This window comes from Thamnophis elegans, chromosome Z (assembly GCF_009769535.1).
Source record: "Thamnophis elegans isolate rThaEle1 chromosome Z, rThaEle1.pri, whole genome shotgun sequence".
Taxonomy (NCBI): Eukaryota; Metazoa; Chordata; class Lepidosauria; order Squamata; family Colubridae; genus Thamnophis; species Thamnophis elegans.
The window spans coordinates 130,741,069-130,763,104 of NC_045558.1; the positions used below are offsets into that span (position 1 = coordinate 130,741,069).

The window sequence follows — 22,036 nt, forward strand, 5'->3', positions numbered from 1 at the left end:
ACAGCTATTCTTAATATCCTTGAAAAAAATTGAAAAGATCAAAATTAAAATATCAATATAGTTTTTGAATGTTGAGATAATTATTTCTCCATCACCTATTTCAGTGATGATGCTTTTTACCTCAGTGAACAGAAGGTATTAAACACAATTTATATTTTAATTTTTATCCATGGATAGTGAAAGTAATCAAGACTATGCCCTACTGATTCCAATTAAATATATTAATTGTAAATGAACTGCAATATATATATTTTAAAAACTATATTGAATAGTAACTATATCCTTAAGAACTTACATTAAATACAAAGGATTAGAATTTTGGCCTAGAAAGATTCTATTTTCTTGGCATCACCCCATTTTATACTATGTGGTCTTATTTTTTAAAAGTCCTTTGTTGTTCAGATCAGGCTTTAGAATGATAATATAACATTTGGGAGAAAAGATACAAATTAATAACCCCCCACTAGAGGCTATAATGGAGAAGACCTCCACAGCAACCATATATTTCCCTTTTGTGCTCAGGTATGTTGGAATAAAGGACAACCAGACACTGCAGAAGACCAACATGCTGAAGGTGATAAACTTGGCTTCATTGAAAGTATCGGGCAATTTTCTTGCTAGGAAAGCCACCATGAAGCTGATAATGGCAAGGAAGCCCATAAAGCCCAAGACACAGTAGAACATGAAGGCAGATCCTTCGTTACATTCTAAGATTATTTCTTCTAACATGGAATTTTTGTCAACATCTGGGAAAGGAGGGGAGATTATCAGCCATAGAATACAAATATTACTTTGAATGAAGGAGCAGCAAAATACTATAGACATAGCTAGTTTTTTCCCTACCCACTTGGTGATCTTGGTCCCAGGCTTGGTGGCCATGAAGGCCAGAACTACAATGGTGGTTTTGGCCAAAACACAAGAAATGGCAACTGAATAGATGATGCCAAAGGCAGTTTGACGAAGGAGACATGTCACCTTGTTGGGTTTCCCAATGAATAGCAAAGTACAAAGAAAAGACAAAAGAAGAGAAACAAGGAGAACATATGTGACATTCCGGTTGTTGGCTTTGACAATGGCAGTTTCCTGATGCTTAATAAAAATCCAAAAGACTCCAAGTGTGACCAAAGAAAAGAAAAGAGCAGAACTGGCTAAAACCATCCCTAAAGAGTCTTCATACTTCAAGAATGTTATAATTTTGGGGAGACACAAATCCCTCTTCTTATTAGGGTACTCATCATCTGGACATTGAAAACAGTCATCCATGTCTAGAAAACAAAAGAGAATATAAGAAATCAGTTAGTTCAAAATTGTTTTTAAAATAAGTAAGATGGAACATATAATGCTTAGTATATAGCTTGCTAGCTCAAAACTGAAAAGAACCCAAATTTATACAGTACTTCTTAACTATATTTCTAAAATTCTGTGATCAAAAATGGCTTGCATTTGTACAAATGAAGATCGTACATGATCACTCCTTTTTTCTACATTATGTAACAATTTTACCTTTTCCTTAGTTTCTTAATTTCCTTGGGTTTTCATAATTTTAGATTTGTCTAAAACATTGGTCAATGATTACTAATCTTAAACATTTTTCCTGGACCTACCTACATATCATTTGGGGGGAAAAGTTATCCTTTGAAGTGCAAAGACAAATGCAAAGACAAATAGTAGAACAAAGTCAAACTAGAGTCTTGGACTTTAAGAGAGCTAATTTCAATAAACTTAGAGAGAACTTGAGAAAAATTCCATGGATGAGAATCCTCAAGGGGAAAACAACTCAAGAAGCTTGGGAAATTTTATAAAATGAGATTACAAAAATCCAGTCTAGCACAATACCAATGAAGAAGAAAAATAACAGCTCCCAAAAGAAACCAGTATGGCTGCATAAAGAATCTCTGACAAATTGAAAGCCAAAAAAGATAAGTATAAAAAGTGGAAAGAGGGAGACATAACTAAGGCAGAATATCAGCAAATAGCCTGAGACTGTAAAGATGAAGTAAGGAAAGCTAAGGCTCACAATGAAGAAAGGCTTGCCACAAAAGTAAAAAAAATAACAAAAAAAGCTTCTTCCAACATTTTAAAACCAAGAAAAAAGTTAAGGAAACAATTGGTTCATTGCTGGGAGAAAGTGGCAAGAAGGTGACAAGCAACAGGGAGAAAGCAGAACTACTTAACTCATTTTTGGCATCTGTCTTTACACAAAGGGATAAAACAGTTCAACCTATCAAAAACAACACCACAAAAATCAGATTAGGAAAACAATTTGAAATAAGGAAGAAAATGGTAAGTGAGCACCTGTCTACCCTAGACGAGTTCAAATCACCAGGACCGGATGGATTACACCCCAGGGTTCTGAAGGAACTGGCAGACGAGATCTAGAACCCTGAACTATATCTTTCAGAGATCCTGGAACACTGGGGAACAACCAGAGGACTGGAAAAGAGCTGATGTGGTTCCCATCAACAAAAAAGGGAAAAAAATAGATCCAGGAAACTACAGACCTATAAGCCTGACCTCAATACCATGAAAGATTCTGGAAAAAATAATCAAGCAACGAATTAGCAAATACCTAGAAGCAAACAAAGTAATAGCCAAAAGCCAACACGGGTTTGTCAAAAACAGATCATGCAAGACTAAACTTATTGCATTCTTTGATAATGTGACAAAATTAGTGGATCAGAGGAATGCTGTCAATATAGTTTACTTGGACTTCAGAAAGGAATTTGATAAGGTAGACCATAACCTACTACTAGATAAAGTAGAAGAATGTGGGTTAGACAGCATCACCACCAGATGGATTCGTAACTGGCTGACCAACCGCACGTGTAGTCCTCAATGGAACTGCATCTATATGGAGTGCAGTGGAGTATCCCAAGGCTCTGTTTTGGGCCCAGTACTCTTCAACTTCTTCATCAATGATTTGGATGAGCGACTAAATGGGGAATTCATCAAATTTGCAGATGACACCAAGCTGTCAGGAATAGCCAACACTCCAGAAGGTAGGCTTAAGATACAGAAGGATCTTGACAAACTTGAACATTGGGCACTATCTAATAAAATGAAATTCAATGGTGAAAAGAGTAAGGTTCTACATTTAGGCAACAAAAACGAAATGTACAGGTACAGTATAGGTGGTACCTTGCTCAACAGTAATAATTGTGAAAGGGATCTTGGAGTCCTAGTGGACAACCATTTAAATATGAGCCAGCAGTGTGCAGCAGCTGCCAAAAAAAGCCAACACAGTTCTAGGCTGAATAAACAGAGTGATAGAATCAAGATCACGTGAAATGTTAATACCACTTTATAATGCCTTGGTAAGGTCACACTTGGAATACTGCATTCAGTTTTCGTCGCCACGATGTAAAAAAGATGTGGAGACTCTAGAAAGAGTGCAGAGAAGAGCAACAAAGATGATTAGGAGACCGGAGGGTAAAACATAGGAAGAATGTTGCAGGAACTGGGTATGTCTAGTTTAATGAAATGAAGGACTAGAGGAGACATGATAGCAGTCTTCCTGTACCTCAGGGGCTGCTACAAAGAAGAGGGAGTCAAACTGTTCTCCAAGGCACCTGAGAGTAGAACAAAAAGCAATGGGTGGAAACTAATCAAGGAGAGAAGCAACTTAGAACTGAGGATAAATTTCCTGACAGAACAATCAATCAGTGGAACAGCTTGCCTCCAGAAGTTGTGAATGCCCCAACACTGGAAGTCTTTAAGAAGATGTTGGATAGCTCCTGGGCGGCAAAACAAAAGCAACTCCCCCGAGACGTGGTAATATATTTTGTTACAAGAGAATCCAGAAATAAGATATTACAAGAGTCCTACAATACCAAACTTCAAATTGGCGGACAGGATTTGATGGTTTTGAAAGAGATACCACCTCAAATGCTAAGAGCCAGAAGAGATTATGCTTTTTTGGTGGAAGAGCTCAGAAAGCGCCAGATACAGTACAGATGGGATGCCCCGTTTGGCATCATAGTTACATTTGATAAGCAAAGATATCGTCTCAACTCTGTATGGAAAGCTCGAGATTTCTATCATAAGATTTTGAAAGTGGGGCACCCTGAACCATCGGGATATGGAGAAAAACCACAAGCAGGACAAGAGAAACAGCAAACTACACAATCACCAGACAAAACGTATCATCTCCCCCTCCCAGAAGGGCAAGGGGTTAAGGAACAAAGATCTAACCATATGACCACCAGACAAACAGAAAAACAAGCCATAACGCAACAATCTTTACAATTTTCGGCCATTGACCAAGGAGCTACAGCAACAAGCTCAGAAGCTGTGGGAGGAGCTAGACCCAAGGTGAGACAGGCCATGCGGGAGGCTCTAAAAAAGCTTCAGGCAACCAAAAATGACAACTAAGATTCTGACATGGAATGTTAATGGACTGAACTCTCCACCGAAGAGAAAGAAAATATTTCATTATCTTAAACAATCTAAGAATGATATAATTTGTTTGCAGGAAACTCATATCAAAATAACTGATCAAAAATATCTGTCCAATCCCAAACTTGGTCAACACTTTGTGACCTCTGCTACGGAAAAAAAAAATGGTATAGTAGTATACTTAAGGAAAGACATTAAAGCTGAGCTAATCGAAGCAGATCCCTTTGGAAGATATATCGCATTAGATTTAATCTTAGAAGGGAAAAAGACACTGCTTTGGGGAATCTATGCTCCTAATCAACAACAAGATGGATTTTATAGAAATCTCCATGCTAAATTAGTACAGTGGGACTTTAAGTCGTGCATACTATTGGGTGATTGGAATGGCGTGATTGACACCAAAAGAGATAAGAAGACATCTCGCCTGAATACTAAATTCCGAGCTAAACTACCCAAATCCTTTTTTGACATGATAGACGACTTCGAACTGCGAGACGTTTGGCGTGAAAGGCATGCAGAAGAATATGACTTTACCTTCTTCTCCGACAGACATCAATCTTTTTCAAGGATCGACTTTATATTAATTACTAATGATTTACTTTCTAGGGTGAAGAAGACAAAGATTACGGCCAGAGTCCTTTCGGATCATAACCCAGTTTGGATGGAGCTGGGAAGGGTAGTTCAGGCTAGAAGGTCCTGGAGGCTGAATGAAAATTTATTCAGATATGAAAAGTATGTTAATGATTGTAAAAAATTGTTATCTGAATACTTTGTTTTTAACATGAATAAGGGTACATCTATGGAATATGTATGGGATGCAAGCAAAGCCTATATGAGAGGAGTATTGATAAATATAAACAAAATACATAGACATAAACAAGGGCAAAAACGTAAAGAATTGGAAGAGGAAATTAAAGGGAAAGAGCAGGAATTAATATTGAACCCAGGTGATACAAAGACTAAAGAAGCAATTTCCATATTAAAATCTCAATTTGATATGCTGATCTCTGACCAGGTAGCCACCAGTTTATTATATGCTAAACATAATACTTTCTGCAATGCAAATAAACCCGGTAGATGGTTGGCTTATCAGATCAGGAAAAAAAGGAAAATTCGAAATGTATCCAAATTGTGTTACAGAGGGAAGGAAGTGTTTCAGCAGGAAGAGATCCAAAAGGGATTTCGAGAATTTTTTACAGAGTTGTATAAAGGGGACAAAATTAGGGACTTAGATATAAATAAATACTTAGATAAAGAGAAAATCCCCCTAGTTAGCGAAGAACATAGGTATAGGTTGAACCAACCTATAACCTCTGGGGAAATCCTGCAGGTAATCAAACAATTAAAGCTAGGGAAAGCACCAGGTACAGATGGCTTAACAGCCGTTTATTATAAAAACTTACAGTTAGAAATGGTAGAACCTCTTAGAGAATTATTTAATAAAATTCAATTGGAAGGTAAAGTGCCCCCTTCATGGAAGACAGCGTTCATATCGTTGATACCCAAAGAAGACCAAGATCTTACTCAGCCGAAAAATTATAGAACTATTTCACTACTTAATGTAGATTATAAAATTTTTACCAAAATATTAGCAAATAGGTTAATGGTGGTTATCCAACAACTGATACATACTGACCAAACAGGTTTTATACAGGGCAGACAGATGAAGAGCAATGTCAGGTTAATTACTAATGCTTTAGAATACTTGGGAAAGAATAATCAAATTCCTGCCGCATTCATATTTTTGGATGCTGAGAAAGCCTTTGATCGAGTCAATTGGCAATTCTTGTTGAAGATACTGCAAAAAATGCAGATAGGAGATGGCTTTTTAAGGTCAATTGGTGCAATATATCAGCAGCAAAAAGCCCAAATTATAGTTAATGGAAGTTTAACAGATTCCTTTCAAATAGAAAAAGGTACAAGACAGGGTTGTCCTTTGTCCCCACTATTGTTTATTATAACTTTGGAAGTATTGCTGAATAAGATGCGGGCTTTGGATGCTTTAAAAGGGATCAAGATCAGACAGCAAGAATACAGAGTCCGCGCTTTTGCGGACGACTTGGTTATAATATTGAAACAACCGCAGGAATCCAGTAAGGTTTTAATGAATACGATTAATCAATATGGTCAAGTCTCTGGATTTAAAATTAATTTAGGAAAAACCAAAATATTAGCAATGAATATGAATACCAAACAGAAGGAAGAATTGGGAGTGATGTTAGGATGTGAGGTTGTTAAAAAAGTCAAATATCTTGGAGTTAATATTTTAACTTCAAATGGGAAATTATACAAGCATAATTATGAACCACTCTGGCATAGTATACAAATGGAGATGAAAAGGTGGGAGAAACTGCATTTATCTTTGTTGGGAAGGATAGCGGCAGTGAAAATGAATATTTTACCAAAATTTTTATTTTTGTTTCAAATGTTACCAATACTTAAAAGAGATGCGAACCTTTTAGAATGGCAGAAGGGTATCAACAAATTTGTATGGGCAGGAAAGAAGCCGAGGGTTAAGATGAAAATAATGCAAGATGTACGTGAAAGAGGAGGATTGAAATTACCAAATTTAAAATTATATTATGATGCAGTGGCTTTATCTGCAATTAGTGATTGGATCCATTTAACCAATGACAGAATATTGAATATTGAGGGACATGATTTGGTATATGGTTGGCATGCTTACTTGTTATTCAACAAAAAACTGGATAAGAATTTCAAAAATCATATTTTAAGAAATGCCTTATTGCGGGTTTGGAAAAAATATCAACATAAACTAAATGACAAATTGCCCATGTGGGCAATTCCTAGACATGCAATTGAAAATATGAATATAGAACAAAAACACGATAGAACCACTTATAGACAACTTCTTATTACAGAAAGAGGGGTGCTGCAATTAAAATCCTTAGAGGTACTTAAAAAAGAGAAGGTAGTTCAAACGTGGTTTCAGTATGGCCAACTACAGGCCAGGTGGAAAATAGACCAAAAAATAGGTTTTGTAATAGCTGAGGATAACTTGTTTAAACAAATAAGAGATCAAAGTTTAATGCACATAAAGAGGATATATAATGTATTAGTACAGATGGACTCAGAAACCGAAATGGTTAAAGATTGTATGATAAAATGGGCTCAGAATATTGAAGAACCTATAATGCTGGACACATGGGGAAAAATATGGGTAAGAAATGTAAAATTTACACAAGCACAAAATTTGAGAGAAAATTTTTATAAGATGTTTTATAGATGGCACTTAGATCCCAAAAAGCTTGCTTCTATGTATTCAAATGTTCAGCCTAAATGTTGGAGATGTGTTTCTTTTGATGCTACATATTTTCATATATGGTGGACATGTCGTAATGTTAAGGCATTTTGGATAAAAATTTGGTGGATCCTGCAAAATATCTTCAAAAAAAGGATAAAATTCACTCCCAAACTGTTTTTACTAGGTATATGTATTGACTTTGTAGCAGTAGAGATTAATTTGGTTCTGTACTTAATAACGGCAGCAAGACTCTTGGTGGCGCAATACTGGAAGAAGAAAGACCTGCCTACAATTCAAGAATGGACTTTGAAGGTTACAAACTTAGCCGAAATGGCAAAAATTTCAGCATATCTTAAAGAACATTCAAATGAGAAGTATAAACGAGACTGGAAAAAATGGATTGATTATATACAAAGCAAATACGGGACTAGGAAATTCCAGATAGCTTATGCTTAAAATTAGTAATAACTTAAATTGTTAAAAATTTGGGTAACAGCAAGAAGCTGAGTTCAATGTAGAGATATTTTAGACTGTGATTGTCAAAAAGTTATACCATGTATGGGCTCTGGGAAGTCGGGGGGAGGGAAGGGAGGCGGGGATCTAGGGGGAGGGGGGAGGGGGGAAATATAATATGTGTTAAATTTTAAAGCATGATTGCACTTGTATACTGTGGTTTTTTTTAATGTTAGTGTCAAAACAGAACAAACTGAATATATCGGAAAGTAATAGATACCGAAGGGAGGAGCTGAATGAAAGAAGAAGGAGAGTAGAGAGAGTGAGAGAGAGGAGGAGGAGAAGGAAGGGAGGGAATGGATTAAGAGAGGGAGTGATAGGGTTAGGGTTAGATAGAGGGGGAGGGGAAGTAGGTGTAGAGGGGTATGAGAGAAGGAAGAATGAAAGTTGGAGGGGGATGAAAGAGGGTGTATGGTGGGCTAAGGCGGTATATTGGGTTTGTATTGTAGGGGGCATTTTCTATAAAAGCGAGGGCTGTGTTTATTACTCAATGTTATATGCCTCGGTTGCACAGTAAACATGTGATTGTATAGAATGAAATGGAAATAAAAAAAGATTTGTACTGGAAGAAGATGTTGGATAGCCATTTGTCTGAAATGGTAGAGGGTTTCCTGCCTAGGCAGGGGGTTGGACTAGAAGACCTCCAAGATCCCTTCCAACTCTGCTATTGTATTGTATTGTATAAAGGAAGTTTTATGACACAGACTTCAGTGGATAGTTAGAAATGCAGAAAAAGCAATTGCTATGAACCTGCCTTCCACTGAGGACCTGTATACTGCACAAGTCAAAAAGTGGGCTGTGAAAATATCTACAGATCCCTCACATCCTGGACATAAATTGTTTCAACTTCTGTCCTCAAAGTGATGCTATAGGGCACCGCACATCAGAACAACTAGACACAAAGACAGTTTTTCTCCGAACTTCATCACTCTGCTAAACAACCCTATTCTGACAATACTGTCAAACTATTGACTAAGTCTGCATTGCTATTACTATTAATTTTCTCATCACACCTATCACCTATCTCCTCCCACTTATAACTGTATAACTGTAACTGTTGCTTGTATCCTTACAATTTATATTGACTGTTTCTTAGTATGATTTGACTGATTATTTGTACCCTATGACTATCACTACGTTTTGTACCTTATGATTTGTGAGGAATGTGTCTTTTGTTTTATATACGCTGAGAGCATATGCCTGGTGTGTCCAATCACACTTGGCCAGTAAAGAATTATTATTCTATTCTATTCTATTCTATTCTCAAAGTTTCAGTCAGATGTCCTTTAATTAAGTATGTCTACAAAATATGTTACTAGAGTTTAAAATAAATAATTCAAATAAACAGAAATGGAGGAAATGGACATGCAAATGTGAAAGTTAAAAAGAGAATGGAAGTTGACATTGATGTCCCTTATGATTGGTGACATGGATCCTTAAATCAAAATTAAGTCAGTTATAGGCACAATTCTTACCTTGGTGATTTGCAATCTTCCCTTCTGGACATCGAAGGCAATCATAGCAGCAAAACGGCTTCCCTTCTAACTTGCTCTTACTGTAGCCCAAAGGGCATTGGTTATTACATTGTGAAAGTGGCTGGGTCTGCTCATAAATGAATGAAGAAAATGTTTCTGACAATATTGTGCCTCAATATTTATCAAACATGTATTATTAGATTATATTTTGATTATTTTATATCTCAAGGTGGCCTATATAATGCTCCTACTTTCTAATTTTCTAAATAGCAACACTATGAGTTGAGTTGGGCTTAGATAGATGGACTAGTTCAAAGACACTGAGATAACTTTCATGTATAAAGGAGGACTAAAATTCACTGTCACCCAGTTTCTAGGTCAGCACCTTAAGTACTTGAGAAAATTGGACCTTTAGCGTTTTAACATTATTTTTCTATTTTCTTGGATGGTCTGCCTAAAGCAGTGATGGCAAACCTATGGCATGCGTGCCACAGATGGTATGTAGCAATAGCAATAGCAATAGCAGTAGACTTATATACCACTTCATAGGCCTTTCAGGCCTCTCTAAGCGGTTTACAGAGAGTCAGCATATTGCCCCCAACAATCTGGGTCCTCATTTTACCCACCTCGGAAGGATGGAAGGCTGAGTCAACCCTGAGCCGGTGAGATTTGAACCGCTGACCTGCTGATCTAGCAGTAGCCTGCAGTGCTGCATTTAACCACTGCGCCACCTTGGCTCAAGGTATGTAGAGCCCTCTCTGTGGGCACATGAACCGTAACCCCAGCTCAGCTCCACCGTGCATGTGAGTGCACCTCCTGCCGGCCAGCTGATTTTCAGGTCTCTACCACACATGCATAGGGGGGGGGATTGGAGGATCACATGCACATTCACTGGGGTGAAGGGGAGGGCATGAGCATGTGGGTGCACCCCCCCTGGCCTGTTTTTGGTCCCAGCAGGCTGCAGGGAGGCTTACTAGGCTCAAAACAGAGAGAAGGGCATCATGTACACATGGACGGGGGGCAGGGTACATGTGTGTTTGTGTGTGTGTGTGTGTACGCGTGTCTGTGTGTGTGTGAGACACATGCATTAGGGGTGCAGGTGGGCAAGGGCACTTTCAGCATGCAACAACAAAAAGGTTAGTCATCACTGCCCTAACGTCCCTTGGGCTGGGGAAAATATTTGCCAAATTAGATCTGTCACAGGCCTGCAAGCAATTGCCAGTAAATGGTGCTGCAGTGGAGGCCCAAACCATTGTGACACATAGTTTGTCATTCAAATGCACTAGATTGCAATTTGTTGTCAGCATAGCCCCCAGACTGTTCCAAAATAGGAAGAAGTTAGCCAATGATTTCGTATTTGTAAAAAGGGAATTTTGTTTTCTGTAAGGGTTAAGTTGAGAGGTTTCACTCATGGAATCATTATCTACTATCCTTTGGAATTTATTTAGATCTTACCTGGTTAAATATGCTTGGCCACACAATAGATTTCTCAGAAGAGGAGAACATTTCTTTTTGGGGATTCATGGGGTCTATCATTCCAACTTTGACCCTCCGGAAAGACTGGTTTGGGAAAGTGATCCAGTTTATAATATTAAATCCAGTCTCCAACTCTCCATTTTGGTTGAAGGAAACTTTTCCCCCTGCGCTATTGTTGAATGAAATCCTTCTCATAAAGTGGTTGAGCTGAATGGAAAAATAAGTTGAAAGAAAAATTCATGACAAGAAATTTATCCAGTTGTAGAAAATCCTGTTTGAAATATATAGAGAATGAGCCTTTGAAATTATTTGATATGGCCAAAAGTTGATAAAATATTAGTATTATTACTTAATACTGAATTATGTGAATTATGTGGTTATCTTTCATGTCTAAAGGGAAATGTTGAAAACTAAACATAGAAATTAAAGGATACTAAATAGATTCAATAAAAGCCCTGTTTTACACTGCACTTGAAAAATATTACAATAATTAAATGGAAAAAAGAATTGTACAGAATCGCCCCTTTCTAAATTCTGCATTTTGTATGAGTCAAAATTAGCTTTAAAGGCTAAAACAGGGATCAGCAACCCACGAACTCTGGAGCTGCATGTGGTGCTTTCATCCCTCTGCTGTGGCTCCCTGTCGCCAGCCGTCACTCACAATTTTGAGAGAGGTTTCCAGTTGGGAGGGGGGAAAGCACAGAGAGCCAGGAGGAGACTCTATGGCAAAGGGCAGGTTTTCTGATTAGCTCCACAATTGATAGGGCTTTTGGTTAGGACAGGTAGAAAAAGGATGCTGCGCTAGGAGGAGACTATGGTGGGGAAAACTAGACTTCGAGTTGGCTCCAGAATTGAATGGGGGGGGGGCTTCCAGTTAGGACCTTTGTGGCTCTTTGCGTGTTTAAGGTTGCCAATCCCTGGGTTAAAACATAAAAAGAACAGTGCTTGAAATTGGTTATTTCTAGTTTAATGAAAAGAAGGACGAGGGGTGACATGATAGCAGTGTCCCAATATCTCAGGGGCTGCCACAAAGAACAGGGAGTCAAGCTATTCTCCAAAGCACCCCAGGGCAGGACAAAAAAAATTGTTGAAAACTAATCAAGGAGAGAAGCAGCCTAGAATTAAAGAGATTTCCTGACAGAACAATCAATCAGTGGAACAATTTACAGTACCTCCAGAAGTTGTGAATGCTCCAACACTGGAAGTTTTTAAGAAGAGATTGAATACCATATTTTTCAGAGTATAAGATGCACAGGAGTATAAGATGCACCAAGGTTTTGAAAAGGAAAATTAAAAAAAAGTAGATAGATAGGTAGAGGGATAGAGAAGGAGAGAAAGAAAGAGAAATACAGTAGGTAGGTAGGGAGAGAGAGTAGTTACGTAGGTAGGTAGGCAGGCAGGCAGGCAGGCAGGCAGAGAGAGAGAGAGAGAGAGAGAGAGAGAGAAATACAGTAGGTAGGTAGAGAGAGCGAGAGAGTAGATAGGTAGGTAGGTAGATGTTTCCAGGTGTATTTATCCATGTGCTGGAGAAGGAAATTGCTGACAACCTACAGCACCTAAGACTTGTTTCTGCTGGCACAGCACTTGAGCACTTGAACTCATCAATCAGTTTTTTCCTTTCCAAAAGGAAAAAAAAGTTTTTGCATTCTGCAAACCTCCCAAAAAACGGCCCATTTTTTCCAAAAATGTGTCTGTTTTTTCCAAATAAAAGGCATGAATAGCCTTGGGGGGGGGGGCTTTCAGAGTGCAAATGAAGAGGTGGGGGCCAAGAAAGAGCAAAAAATAGCCTGTTTTTAGTGAAAACGAGCTGGTTTTTTGTCAATAAAGTACAAAATTGCATGCATAGCCTTATGGAGGCTTATAGAGTGCTGCCGGGGGCGGGGGGGAATGGCCCATTTTTTGCTCATTTCTGCCCTCCCCAGCCACCAGGAGCTCTCTGAAAGCCTCCATAAGGGTATGCACAGCCATTTTGGTGAAGGGGTAGGGCTTCAGGAGGCAAAAAATGCTCTATTTGATTTATAAGATGCACCCAGATTTTCAACCTCTTTTTTGAGGAAAAAAGGTGCGTCATACTCCGCAAAATATGGGTAATCATTTCAAATAGTATAAGGTTTCCTTCCTAAGCAGGAGGTTGGACTAGAAGACCTTCAAGGTCCCTTCCAACTGTTATTCTATTCTATTCTAACTAGGAAACTCTTGAGGATGGATTTGCTTTTTATTACAGAGATTTATACCTAAAGGTGATGAATGATTACATGATGTAGTAAGAACGATGGAGAAAGAAGAGAAACCTTAGTGGCATGTTCTTCCTTACTTAAGTGGTAAGCTGCAAAGAGTATCTATCCTATGTGAAGAACTGACTTGATTTCTTATAGAAGAATTTGAAGAAAATGTCCCATGAATTACTCCCATAGCTCTTATAAAATGCCCAGGACATTTTGAGGGGAACTATGAATGCATAGTTGGTTTTTCTTTACCTTGTGTTGAAAAGCTAAAGGTCTTTCCCGCAAGGTTCTTAGGGAAAATATATAGCACTATTTAGTGTGAAAAACTTAAATATGACAATTATACAAAGTAATTCTACATATATTTTAAAGCAAATTAACTCACATTTTCGTCTTACTGCCTCTTTCAATAAATCTATGATCTAATCCACCTATGTTCCAAGGAGCAAGAAACATTACAGAATAATAATAAGGATATATTATGGGTAGCTCATTTATTGTAGATATTTTGGAAAATCTATATAGCTTACTGAGAGGTAAATAATGATAATTAAAGGAGGCAAAATTAATGTTGTGATATAGGTTTTCAATTAGAAGAATATATTTGGTGTAAAGACATTACTATTCCACATCATTGGAGACTAGTCTAGTAGAGACTAGACAGCCATTTTCCTGAAATGATATAGGATTTTCTGCTCGATGGATTGGGAATAGGACTGGAAGGCCTCCGGGGTCCCTTCCAACTCTTGTATTCTATTGTGTTCTGTTCTGTTTTATTCTGTTCCATTCTATTCCATTTCCTTCCCTTCCATTCTGTTCCATTCCATTGATCTACAACCAACCTAATTAATAACTTTTTCACTTTCTAATCACCTTTTGGAATTAATGCTAAACAAAAGAATTTTTTATTTATAAGCTTAATAATTTAAAGAATTTGAAATAAATAACAAAAGGCTAAATAAGATTTTGATCTTCAAAAATATCAAATGGATTTCAGGTCCAGATAAAATTTCAATATCACAATAAGATTTTGGAAGTAATAATAAACAGATTAATGAGGGAAATAGATGTTGTTTTGGATTTTACAAGACATTACAAAGATAAGCAATTTCATGATTTCAAAAACTAGACTGTAAAGAGGACTTAAGGTTTTACGTAGATGAAAGATATAGAAGCTTGAAAAATGGTTATGACAACAGAAATACTGAAGAATGGAATCAGAAAACAGTAGCCACAATATCAATAGTGACAGGAATGAAATCTTTTTATGTGGATATCTCAAATGTGTTTTTTCTCCAAAAGGCAACTGGATTTTCACATTTTTTTTCCTTTAACAATATTTTGTTTCTTATCCAGGAAGTTTCTTCAGAACTGAAAGTCCAAACCCAAGAAAGTTCAGTTTCTTTAGCATCTTTGAGACACCCGTGACCTGGATGATTGAGATTCTCCATAGATGCTTCTATGGATACTCTATGTCCAAAAGAAGCTATTGAAGAAATGTCAAATGTAAAATAAACATTAATTATCAACACAGAAATGGTGTCAAAACTGGATTTATAGCAGACAGTCTGAAATAATGGTTTAGAAAATGATGTCTTACTGGTTGTGCAAGAGCAATTGGCTGAGGTTTTAAAATTTAAAAAGGACATATAAAGAGAGTGACCTGGATTTTTATTTTCCTATCGGATGCACAAAAGAGGCTTGTTAAAACTATGAAGAACTCTATATGATGGGTAAAGTGAAATCAAATCCTGTGACAATATTTGATTAAAAGAAGATTAGAATGGCTAGAGATAAAAGGAAGCAATAGAAAATTGATTTATTTGATCAAGCCTAAAATAAAATATATAGTTACTTCTAGATGCCCTTTTTGAATATTTTAATGGCACCAGGACTGAAAAGATTATGTTATAATGTATTTATAGATAACAGATGAGATGTGGGATGAAGATATAAATGTTTGTAATGTTAACGAGGGTAAAGAGTAAATTTGTTTATATTTATTGTGATGAAGGTTGGAAGTCACATTTTCATATACCTTTTTTCTCTTTATTATGTGATTACTTTTTCTTCTTCTTTTTTCTTTCTTCTCCCAGAACTTTTACTTTTTTTCCACTAAAATATCTGCCATTGTTTTTTTAGCAGAGCAAAACCTTTACACCTTCAAAGTTAAGCAGGACTATTAAGAAAATCATGGAACCTCTTTACACAAATATCCGCAATGAACATGTGGAATTATTCTTCAATAGGGTTATGTATGGAATTATTTCCTGAGTGATGTCTTAGGATGGTATATTTGACTTTTCTTGGGAAGAAAGTCTAGAGAATAATTTCATATTTGTAAATAGTTTGCCCTTTAGATGCTAACCACAGTTGACAGAATGAGTTGTGTCTACAGTAATTTTTTTTCTGCCAAAGTGGCAAACTCCATGCATTTTAAGTTGTTACAACCATTACCTGCCACAGCTTTTGCTTCAATTCGGTTACAGGCTTTCCTGCTCTGTAATTCAGTACAGGTGAAAAGAGATCACCCAAAGCATGTGCCACCACGTAAACTGCATTGTAGATATTGTAACTCTGACTGGTCATATGCATTTCAAATATAGATGTAGGAAGAGTCTCCAGTTTCTCTTCTCCAGTACAGGTGACCCTGTCTTCCTCGGCTGTGGTGGAATTAGGAAATGAGCATTCAAATGCATTTTCCCAGAAGACCTTAATAAAGCTATCATTTTTTGCCAGGGTGGGGTTTTTCGTCTGAAGAAATTCCTGAAATCCCAAGACTTCCTCTGTGTGAATTGCAAAAGATAAAGCACCATGCAGGAAGTCAATTTTTACAGCCTTCAACAAAGGAAGTGATGTGAATTCCATCTGGGCTGTTAAAACCCATACTCTGTTTTTTCTCCATACTGGCATTTTTTCCAATTGGGATATAAATGGAAAAAATCTCAAAAGAATCATATCATCCATTTCACCATGAACTACCACTACATTAGCTGTGCTGGTCATAACCACTTTATATGTTTCAACAGCTTCTCCTATCAATTCATCAAAGCTGTTTGAATAAGTCATTCCAGGGAACTTTGCAGTAAATGCAAAGCATATCCCTCTCAAGGAAAACATAGGCACGACATCATGTATAAACTTTTCACCATTCTCATTATGTGTATACAGTGCCCCTATCCATGTCCACCTGAAATGCTGTAGTAATTGGAGAATCCCATCATATTGGTAGTCCACATTTGGAAACATCTGTTGTGTGAGAACCTGATGAGACTCTGAAATTATCTCTGGAGCTGAACCATAAGTAAGCTTATCAAAGAAAGACAGAAATAAGGGAAAGGGGAAAATGTCATTTACAAATATTTGCTTGTAGTGCCTGATTTTCCAGAATAATCTCTTATTCCCATTTCCAATTTATATGTAGCTATGTTCTGGAAACGTTAATGAGAATTCTTCCGTTCTAGTTTGTGTTCTGACCTAGACTTCCCCAAAAAGCATGAAGCAGAATTCTGGTCCTGACAAAACCTCTTTTATTAAACAAATGTGAATTCCTCTCATTCACATTCAGAAAAGCCTGGCAAAATCTTTCAAAGGAGTAATTATGACTACAGACCTTATCTATCATGAAAAGCTGCCAGGGAAATATTTCCAAATGAGGTGCTGTGCAAGGAAAGACTGGGCACAGTGTCTCTGAGATTCAAGGATGGATTTTCACACTCCTGGAATGAACCTAATGACCGAATAATCAAACTATTTCCTAAAAAAGCCCACTCCCCTTTCACTCCTCTTTTATTTCCTAAGAGAGGGGCCAATCACCTTCCACCTGTGACTTTACTCCCAAGTTGACCCTGATTTCTGAGTTGTTCTTTTCTTCTGGCAGCTCTGTACATACGCACACTGTGAACAGACCCTGGCTGTTCCTCTGCCTCACTGCTGTCTAGCTCCATAGACACCTGATCACTGCCAGACGGCCTTGGCCCCGTCTCTGCCTCCGATGCAGAACCCTCGTCTGAGCCTTCCCCAGCCTCCAGGACGGGCCCACTCAGCATTCAACTGTTGTGGCCCATGCTCCTCCCCAACCTCCTCACTGTCCAACTCTGCTGCCAGATCCACTGGCTGCTGGTGGGCCACAACAGTTTGAATGTTGTGAAATTCAACAAAAATAGGAGTTAGAGTATGATATAAATAAAATGTATACTTCTGAAATTATCCACTCTACCACAGGAAATTCTGGGTCAACAAGCATGTTTCATCGGTACAATACTTTCTTCAATATCTAAAGCTCTTGTATCTTTTTTATCTTTCATGAGAATACTTTGATATCGGGGATAGCATCTTTCTATAGCATCTTTCTAAAACAGTGTTGCACATGGAGACAGCCAGGTACAATACAGAGTCTGAAATAGAAAAAATGCATCTGCTCTTACATACATGTCTATTCATTGATGGTGAACCTGATCTTGTTATGACAAATCTTATCATGGGTCAATTTGCAACATCTGTTGACATGGGCATATTCACCAATAAAAAGATTTTCAATCTGATGACTTTTGATATGTCTGATACATATGCACAAACACACAATCACAGACACATGATTGCTTACTTTATGTATTCTAATATTTATTTCTAATTCATGTAAATTAAAACATGGTGAATTTTAAAAATAAGCTTTGTACCTGTGGTACTTTATAAAGGGACAGAATAGTAGCTATGTGTAGGCAGACTTCAAAGGTTGGGCCTCCAATAACTGCTATTTTTCTGTTCTGGATGTCACAGTCATAATTAGGAATGAATTGGTTTTGTGAAGAAAACAGTTCCAGTGAGGCATGATAGGTCCAACTTGCAGTAAAATAACTGTTATAGATGTAAAAACCCAAGGTGAGGTTGGATAAAATCTGAGAGTCTTCATTGATCTCCTTGATTGTAAATTCCAAAGCCAGGAAATGCTGATAGATAGGAGTCATGACTCTGAAAAGGGAATCAGATTATCTTTCACAGAGCATTCACTGCAAATGTGAGATGCATTACATTTCAGTACAATATATAGCTCAGTGGCTAAGACACTGAGCTTGTCAAACAGAAGGTCAGCAGTTCAGCGGTTTGAATCCCTAGCGCCATGTAATGGAGTGAGCTCCCATCACTTGTCCCAGCTTCTGCCAACCTAGCAGTTCGAAAGCCTGTAAAAATGCAAGTAGAAAAAACAGATACGACTTTTGGTGGGAAGTTAACAGCATTCTGTGCACCTTTGGCATTTAGTCATGCCTGCCACATGACCATGGAGATGTCTTCAGATAGTTCTGGCTCTTTAGCTTTGATATGGAGATGAGCACTGCCCCTAGAGTTGGGTAGGACTAGCACATATGTGAGAGGGGAACCTTTATCATTATATGAGGAAAATTTCCCATCTGAGGAGGATACAGAGCTGACCTGGAAGCTTTTACTTTTACCTTAAAATATATTACAAAGGATTCATTCAGGAGACATGACTATGAAAATATATTGTATACATATATACAACTGGAAAACATGATTTATTATCAATCATAGGAAATGTAACATTCACCTTTGTGAATTGTTAAAAGATTATTCAGTTCCTCATTATATCAAAAGAGGATACATTGTCATTGTAACCACATTTTCAGTGGACTAAAATTTACACCAGTTAATTTTAGGTCTTATTATAAAAAACATTGTATGTAAATACTGTAGATGAACACGAGTTGAGCTTAATTTCAGATGACTGTATCTACGCAGTTGTTGGTTGGTTAATCCCCCCCCCAACTTTATATAAAATATTCTACAGAGGAATTATTGGGTCTGTCATATGCACTTCCACAACTGTCTAGTTTGGCACTGCAACCATACAAGACAAACACAGACTTCAACGGATAATAGGGATCTGCAGAAAAAACAATTGCTACCAATCTTCCTTGCATTGAGGACCTGTATACTGCACGAGTCAAAAAGAGGGCTGTGAAAATATCTACAGGCCCTTCACATCCTGGACATAAATTGTTTCAACTTCTGCACTCAAAATGACCCTATAGGGCACTGCATACCAGAACAACTAGACACCAGAACTGTTTTTCCCCGAATGCCATCACTCTGCTAAATAACTAATTCCCACAACACTGTCAAATAATTTACTAATTATTTCTTCTCTTTCTTCCTAGTATCTATCTCCTCCCACTTATGACTATAACCATGTTACTTGTATCTTTCAATTTATATTGTTTTATTTGTTTTACTAGTATGATTTGATGGCTTGACTATCACTAAATGTTGTATCTTTTTACTATTGATTAATATATTTTATTCTCCTTATGTACACTGAGAGTATATGCCTCAAAAACAAATTCCTTGTGTGTCCAATCACACTTGGCCAATAAAGAGTTATGTTCTATTCTATTCTATTCTGTTCTGTTCCGTTCCATTCCATTCTAAAAAAAATCATCATTACTGCTTTCTTCTGAGCCCTATTTTAACCACAACAGCACCCTTTTCTGCTTGGTTATCAGCGTATTTGATCAGTCAAATAGATCTATGTTTTTATCTGCTAAAACATTGTAAGTGCATTAAAAACTTACAGAATTTCATCAAAGAGATCGCTAGATGGTGCTTTCCTGAAGTCCATCATATCATACAATATGTAGATCTTAGACAGAATGCCTACAATGATGAGGTCCCCTGGTTGGTATTGTTTGTGAAGTAGAGGCAGAGGTTTACTGATGCTGCATTTAGCACTGTAAATCTTACCCACAACTTTGGGGAAAAGGACCAAAACCAGTGCTTCAAAGACTATCATACTGAATGAAGCTTTTCCTTATTTAAGCCATTTTGCCTCTCTTAGCAATGACTTTTCTTAAGTTGGACAGTCTGATATAAGGAACCAGAGAGCTGTTTTTATTGAATAGAAACAGTGGTCAGATATTACCATTCTGAGGTGATTATAACAGCTCTGCATTTTTCCAAGCTCTTGTTATTTTGCTTTCAGTGAAGGGAAGATTGTACAATTCCTTTGAGAATTAATGATTCACAAGTTGCCTTTGCTAAATAGATGTTTACAGGTGAAATTAAATTCTTTTTTTTAAAAAAAATGCTTGTTATTTCTGAATAGAAAAATTATTTAATTATCTTTGTGAAATAGTCAGAAATGCAAAAGATTATTAAATTTGATGAATTAGGAGATGAAGTTGAAATAAACACAATGAAACAGTTAATTATAGGGGAGAAATTATCCACTTTGAATTAGAGGTTCAAGGAAATGCTGAAGAAAAAAATATATTGCTCAGTACATGTAGCATGGGTGAGGTGGGAATAAAAGGAGGGTTTGGAAGGAAAGGGAGGGGACAGAGGGAGCACAACAGAAGGAAGGAGCCTCTCCCCAAGCCTGAGGGAGAGAAGGGAATAGAATAGCAGAGGCATCTGTGGGCCAAGCCTGAGAGAGAAAAGGGAATAAAATAGCAAAGGCTTCTTTGGCCAAGCCTGAGAGAGAAGAGAATATCAGAGGCTTCTGTGGGCCAAGCCTGAGGGAGAAAAGGGAATAAAATGTTAGAGGCTTTTTGGCCAAGCCTGAGAGAGAAGGGAATAGTAGAAGCTTCTGTGGGCCAAGCCTGAGGGAGAGAAGGGAATAGGATAGCAGAGGCTTCTGTGGGCCAAGCCTATGAGAGAAGGGAATAGAATAGCAGAGGCTTCTGTGGGCCAAGCCTATGAGAGAAGGGAATAGGATAGCAGAGGCTTCTGTGGGCCAAGCCTATGAGAGAAGGGAATAGGATAGCAGAGGCTTCTGTGGGCCAAGCCTGAGGAGAGAAGGGAATAGAATAGCAGAGGCTTCTGAGGGTCAAGCCTAAGGTGACCAGACGTCCTGATTTCAGCGGGACAGTCACGATTTCTAACAATTTGTCCCGTGTCCCAGGGCATTTTAAAAAACTCCCGATTTTCTGGCTGCATGTTGAAAGCCCAGTGGATTTGCTTAAGAAATACTAACCAGGGCAAGACAAAAGACACCCTATGTAATCCCTCTCTCTGTCTCAGTACTTTCATTGAAGATATTAAAACATTAAAGCAAATGAGTAAATTGACATTTGAAATTAGAGAGCAAGAGGATGAACAATTTTATAAGATATGGGACTTGTTTTATCAATGGCTAAGGGAAAAAAAAACAAAATTTTGGAAATGAAAAATGATACACTTATGCCTTAATTGGAAAAAGTAAATGATGATATAATTATGCTGTGAAATAATTCAACAATGATATAAGGAAGTACTAATATAAGGTCTGGTGATATAATGTATAAGGTTAAGAACTTATTATAATGATATTTCGCTGCTGATAAGGCAATTCTAATAGGGGAACAAATGAAAACTGGTATATATAGGCAGCAATGCCTTGTTGAACAATGAAGGAATAAGATCTCTGAAGGTATGAAATGCAAGATTAACAATGAATAGAAGTATATTCTCTGGGGGAAAACAATGCTAATGTTAACTGAATATATATGGTAGAAGGAAAATGAGACCTTTAGTTACATTAGAGGAAATATCTGAGATGGTAAACATTATTTGAAGATGTAGATGTTAAAACAACCGTAATCAAACGACATGCTGCATGTGATGATGGTTTTTTTTTTTTTTCCCCTTTCCTTCTTGGACCTTTTTTTGTCCTTTTTGGCCTCCCCCCTCCC

At 37.4% G+C, this 22,036-nt stretch overlaps 1 protein-coding gene across 1 annotated transcript; it reads right to left on the bottom strand.

Moving 5' to 3' along the window:
- Window positions 1-363: 363 nt before the first annotated feature.
- Window positions 364-20,088, bottom strand: LOC116521806 (vomeronasal type-2 receptor 26-like). Its single transcript, XM_032236459.1, has 6 exons — window positions 19,940-20,088; window positions 18,029-18,206; window positions 15,807-16,658; window positions 11,104-11,331; window positions 9,649-9,775; window positions 364-1,265 (listed from the first exon to the last, which is right to left on the bottom strand). The coding sequence occupies exons 1-6, from the start codon at window positions 19,987-19,989 to the stop codon at window positions 364-366; spliced, it is 2,337 nt and encodes a 778-aa protein (XP_032092350.1). The 5' UTR covers window positions 19,990-20,088.
- Window positions 20,089-22,036: the final 1,948 nt, after the last annotated feature.